The sequence below is a fragment of the Corvus hawaiiensis genome, chromosome 31 (genome assembly GCF_020740725.1).
Source record: "Corvus hawaiiensis isolate bCorHaw1 chromosome 31, bCorHaw1.pri.cur, whole genome shotgun sequence".
Taxonomy (NCBI): Eukaryota; Metazoa; Chordata; class Aves; order Passeriformes; family Corvidae; genus Corvus; species Corvus hawaiiensis.
In genome coordinates, this window is record NC_063243.1 from 1945459 (window position 1) to 1950970 (window position 5512).

Below are 5512 nucleotides of genomic sequence, written 5' to 3' on the forward strand. Positions count from 1 at the left end.
GCCCAGAGTGTGAGTGTAACTGAGAGCCAGAGTGGAATTCTCCCGCTGTCTCGCGCAGCAGCTGTGGCGAGTGCAGGCACAGAAAGCTCTGAAGGTCGCCCGGTGCCAGCGAGGATTGGCCCCCAGTGCCTGGAGATGCCAGAGGAGGTGCCCAGCCAGACTATTTCAGCAGAGGATCTGTGGGCAGCCCCCGGGGCTTCCCCCGCTGTGGAGCCCTGGCTGCTGCTGCGGCCCCTTCTGTGCAGGGTCAGTGGCGGCCTCGCATGGTCCTCCTGCAGCCGGGGAGTGCAAATCCGCGGGGCTTCAGAGAGCTTGAGGCGAGGGTGAGGGGTCCCCCCGTGTTCAGCTGTGCTGGCGGCTGTTTCTGTGCTCGGGGACACTTGGAATGGGCCACGCCCTCGGCCACCAGTGGTGCTTCTTTGCGCTCCTCAGGCAGGACCCGATGTCCTGGTTGGATGTTGTGGGCAGCAAAGTGCCAAGGCAGGGTCTGTGCCAGCCGAGCTTCCTGTGGAAGAGATTTCACAAGAGACAGGATTGTGGCCACAGACTGCTTGAAACACACATCCCTGATCTCCACCCCCCAGTAGGTCGAGAATTCCCAGGGTGAGGAATTGAAAACCTCAATTCCAGGGGAGGTAATTGAATATCTGCCCTGGGTCTGGCTCTTCTTCTTGCCAAAGCCAATGGCAGCAGCCGTACCCGTGGCATCTTGGTTTCTCTCAGCAGCTTCAGAAGGTGTTTCTTTAATTCCCCATTCATTCTTTCTACCCGACCTGAGCTCTGGGGTTGCCAGGGCATTTGGAGGTGCCACTGTGTTCCTAAAGCAGCCAGAACGGCCTGAAGGATCTTTCCTGTAAAATGAGTTCCCCTGTCTGAGTCTATTTTCTGGGAGGGCCAGGGCAGGAGGCTCAGTTAATCTGCTTTTGAAGCCTTGAAACTTGTGCTTTCCTTCTGGTGTCCATGATGGGGTTTCTTGGCTGGCAGGAGAGGAGTGTTGTAGGGAGAGATGCCTGGCTCCAGAAGCGCTGCCTTTAGCAGGGACTCAGTAAGAGGCTGTAACCCCTTCCTTGCCTCCCTTGGAACAGGGTATTGCTTTTAGACACCACTTGTCCTGGATGCTTCAAAGGAATTTGGAGAGGCTCCATATCTAATTTTCCCTATTTCCCTGGGGCTGCCCACATTTCTGGGTTCCCTTCAGCAGAGGCCTTGGCAGACATTTGACACCAAGGTACAGCAGCATTAGCCTCTGTATCTCCTTTGACAATATGAATTTGCATTCCCATTTCAGCCACCAAATCCCTTCCCAGTAAATTACAATCACAATTAGGAACAAACAGAAATTGATGGGTTTCAAACCCATCTCCCACAGCTACTGATAGTGGTTGAATAAAACACCCCTGCTCATCTTTCCCAGTTATTGCCTGAATGATGAAAGAACTTCTTGACAATTTCCCCCCTTAGGTCTCAGATTCAGAGTGGATCGAGAGGCCCCTGTGTCCATCAGGAGCGGCCTCGTCCCAATCCAGAGGCGCCCTGAATGTTCTCAAGGGCTCTGGTGCGGTGGGTCTCTGGTGTGCTGGGAGCTCTGAGAGCCCTGACAATCCATGTCCGTCAGGGGTGGACTTGCTGGTGCTGAGGGTGCTGCTGTCTGTGCTTGCAGTGTCCTTGTGGCCTGCAGCTGGAGCCCTGATTCCTTGGCAGGGGCTGTTTGGGTGGGCTCTGCCGTGCCGAGGAGGGCAATGCCTGTGCCAGGTGCTTGTGGCCGCCGCCGTCCCCTGGGTGCTGGGGCCCCCTTGGGCCCTGCGGTTCATCCCTGGGGGGCTGTAGAAACTCTGCCATGGCCTTTGCCTTCACCTTGGCCTTTTGCTCATCCCTTCTTGCATTCCCCTGCTGAGCCTTTCTGGCCAAGTGCTGCAGGGGCTTCTTGTGCCTCTCCTGCAGCCCCCTCAGTGCCTGTGGGTGCTCATCCTCTGACAGCTGCTGAGCTTTCTGCACAATCATTCGTTTCTCCAGTGACCCAAACAAGATCGATGAAAGGAAATCCTGATCCTTCCACATCCCGCAGCCTCCTGGGGGCCGGGGGCCAGTGCCGGCCCTGCCCGGGGGGTGTTGGGGTCAGGCAGTGCCCGGCGCTGAGCCCCGGCTGCCCCACAGCCCCGGCCCGGCCCCGCAGCTCCCCACAGGCCCCCAGCCCGTGCTGCCCTGTCCTGCTGCTCCCCACCACAGAGAAACCCCCTGAAATCCTGAACCTTTTTGTTTCCCAGTCCTGGAACGCGGGGATACAAAAGATCTGGATCAGCTGGCAAATTCTGAGGATAAGATGGTGCTGAAAAGCATCCCAGTCCTCACTTTTTTCTCTTCCTCCTCTTTTCCATCTTCCTTTTCCTTTCTTACCACATAGATTCCTCCTGCTGCTGTTTGCCTTAACCATATTCCTGCACACTCCCTTCAACCAATCCTTTCCCAGCACACCAACACCATCCGTCCCCTGTTGCTGAGACCCCTTCTCGACTTCCCTTTTTACCCCTGCTGGGTGTCCATGTCCTTAATTACCTCTGGGAGAATGTGCAAACTGCCTCAACATTCTCTCCTTTTGTATAGGAAACGACGTCTATGGTTGTGTTCAGGCTTTGTTGTTGTTCTGGAAGTTGAGGAATTGAGCAGGAGCTTGGCTGAGCAGCAGTGTGTGTCAATCAGTACCATTTTGTGGAGCTGATGGTTTGTGGTGTCACTTGCTTGTGTCCAAGTCGGTGTGGCTGTGTCCGAGCAGATTGAGAGCATGTGTTTGTAGGGAGGCGTTGCTGTTGTTCCTTGGCTGGGGGTGCCCGGTTTTCGGGCCATCCCCCCTGGAGCAGGGTGTCCCCCCTTGGTGCAGGCGCGGCCCTCAGGCAGCGCTCAGCCAATCAGAAGGCGCGGCGCTGGTGAGTCAGCAGTTGCCAGGCAGAGCCGCAGCGCCCGGCGCTCCCCAGCTGGAGCCCCCGTGTGGCCCGGCCTTGGCGCCCCCCGCGAGGGGAATTTGGGGAGGTGGGAGGGGGGGAGCGCCAAGGCCGGGCCGGCCCGTGCTGTGCTGGCAGAAGTGGCTGCGGCGGGGGCCGAGTGCGGGCAGGAGCGGCCGAGAGCCCAGCGCTGCCGCAGCCCGAGCTGCCGCAGCTGCATCCCTGCTGGTGCTGTGGGATGCGAGAGCTCTGGGGGGCAGAGCGAGCCAGGGGTGGGTGCTGGGCCTGGGGGGAGGAGGAGAAAGGCTGGAGGAGCAGGGCTGGAGACCAGAATGGTGAAAGGATGCACGTGGGAGCAGCAGGTGGGATTCAGCAGGAGAAGGAGTAGTGTGAGGAAGAGGAGTGTGAGGAAGAGTAGGGACACAGGAGGAGGAGGAGGAGCAGGAAGAGGAGGCACCGCAAGGTTCCAGCACTCGCTGTATCTGCAGCCTCCCCCCAGCCCCAGGAGCGTTGCCCCCCCCATCCAGCAGGTGATCAGTGAGGGGGATCCATGATTTTCCCGTGGGTGAATCTTGGTGTTTCTGAGGTTTCTTGGGCTCCATGTTGGTGCTTTGGTTTGTTTGTGGGGGCTGAATCTTTATATTTTGGAGGATGTTTTGTCTGAATCTTGATGTTTTGGGAGTTTTGGGTCTGTGTCTTGATGTCTGGGAGCGTTTTGGTCTGAATCTTGGTGTTTCGGAGGTTTTTATGGACACAAGATGCCTGATGTTGGACCTGGGCAGGAGGAATCCCCAGCCCAAGGCGCTCACCCCTTGGTTTTTCCCCAATCCAGGATTTGTCATTCCCAAGGCGTGGCTGGATGGAGGAGGAGGAAAAGCCCCGGAGATGCCGCACGAGGAGGGGCTGCAAACGCAGCCCAGAGAGATCCAAGGGGGAAAGAGCCCCCCTGTGCCGGGAAGGCGGCCGGAGATCCAGGGGGAGCTTGGAGCTGGGGGAGAAGCCTCAGGGCGGGGAGAAGCTTCACAAGTGCTTGGAATGTGGGATGAGCTTGAGCCAGAGCTCCAGCCTGAGAAACCATCAGCGCATCCACACCGGGGAGAGGCCCTACGAATGTGGGGAGTGTGGGAAGAGCTTCAGCCGGAGCTCCAGCCTGATCCAGCACCAGAGGATCCACACTGGGGAGAGGCCCTATGAGTGTGGGGAATGTGGGAAGGGCTTCAGCCGGAGCTCCAACCTGATCCAGCACCAGAGGATCCACACTGGGGAGAGGCCCTATGAGTGTGGGGAATGTGGGAAGGGCTTTGCCAGCAGCTCCCACCTGATCCAGCACCGGATGGTCCACACCGGGGAACGGCCCTATGAGTGCTTGGATTGTTGGAAGAGCTTCAGCCGGAGCTCTGACCTGAGGGTACACCAGCGCACCCACACTGGGGAGAGGCCCTATGAGTGTTCTGAGTGTGGGAAGAGGTTTCACAGGAGCTCCCACCTCCTCGTGCATCAGCACATTCATACGGATGAGAGGCCCTTCCGCTGCCCCAAGTGCAGGAAGGGCTTCAAACGGAACGCCCACCTCATCATCCACTGGCGCATCCACACCGGGGAGAGGCCCTACGAGTGTCCCCAGTGTGGGAAGAGCTTCTCACAGAGCTCTGCCTTGACCCAACACCAACAGAGGCACCGCTAAGGGAAGCCCTGCGAGTGCCCCGAGTGCGGGAAGAGCTTCGTGCGCTGCTCCAGCTCCATCCCCCGTGGGAGGATCGGCGTTGGATGATCCCCAGTGACCCCCGTTGGGCAGAGCCCTGGTGACCCCCGTTCCGAGTGAACCCCGCTGGGTGGGGGGAAGGTGTTGGAGAGATTTCTTTGCCTTCTCCTTGTGCTGCTGGGATTTGCTTGGTAATAAATTCCATCTCTGTGCCCAGGCTGGGTCTGTTGTGCCTGTGCCGGTGCTCGGGGTGGGATCTCTCCCGCTCCTTCTCTCAGCTCCTGGGCCTTTCCTTGTGTTTCCTGTTGAAACATAGATTTAGAGGAAACAAAGATTTTAGTCATAGGCTTGGGATTTCAGTTGTAGGCTTGGGCCCAGTGAGGGTTAATCAAAATAGTTAGGCGAGCTGGACTTGAAATAGAGTTTTAGGTGTTAGTAACTGATTACCAAATAACTGATGATCTGTCATTTGCATGTTTGTTTAGCTGTGCTTAGAATAAGGAGCAGAAACATTGATAAGTTGGTGTATAGAATAAAGACAATTACCAATTTCCTCCCTTTGTAGGAGCCCATCCAAAAGGCATGCAAGAGGAAACTTACAGGTCACTAAAGTAATTAGAATTGTTAAAACTCAGAGAAGCAAAAAGGTCAAAATGAGGAAGATGTTACTTCATTTTCTTTGGGACCACTGATCCAATTCAAGACCACCGACTCAATTCAGATCACACACTATGCATGGTTAATGAGATTTAAGCTCATTTCCATATGAAGCAGAGAATGGGAGGTGTTAGTGTTATGAATATACATTTGTATTTTGGATATTCATAATATTTGGAAATAAAAGGTATCATGTTTGCTTGTACTGGGGCCTGTG

General features: G+C 56.2%; 1 protein-coding gene across 1 annotated transcript; it reads left to right on the forward strand.

The window, feature by feature from the left end:
• The first annotated feature begins 263 nt into the window (after positions 1–263).
• On the forward strand, positions 264–4620 carry LOC125318735 (zinc finger protein 239-like). The gene is made up of 3 exons (XM_048289671.1): positions 264–323; positions 1462–1560; positions 3937–4620. The coding sequence occupies exons 1-3, from the start codon at positions 264–266 to the stop codon at positions 4618–4620; spliced, it is 843 nt and encodes a 280-aa protein (XP_048145628.1).
• The last annotated feature ends 892 nt before the right edge of the window (positions 4621–5512 follow it).

Coding starts and splice junctions, on each gene's coding strand:
- LOC125318735 (XM_048289671.1), top strand. CDS start 264: ATGGTCCTCCTGCAGCCGGGGAGTGCAAATCCGCGGGGCTTCAGAGAG. Junction 324..1,461: donor TCAGAGAGCTTGAGGCGAGG/GTGAGGGGTCCC, acceptor TTCCCCCCTTAG/GTCTCAGATTCAGAGTGGAT. Junction 1,561..3,936: donor TTCTCAAGGGCTCTGGTGCG/GTGGGTCTCTGG, acceptor CTGGGGGAGAAG/CCTCAGGGCGGGGAGAAGCT.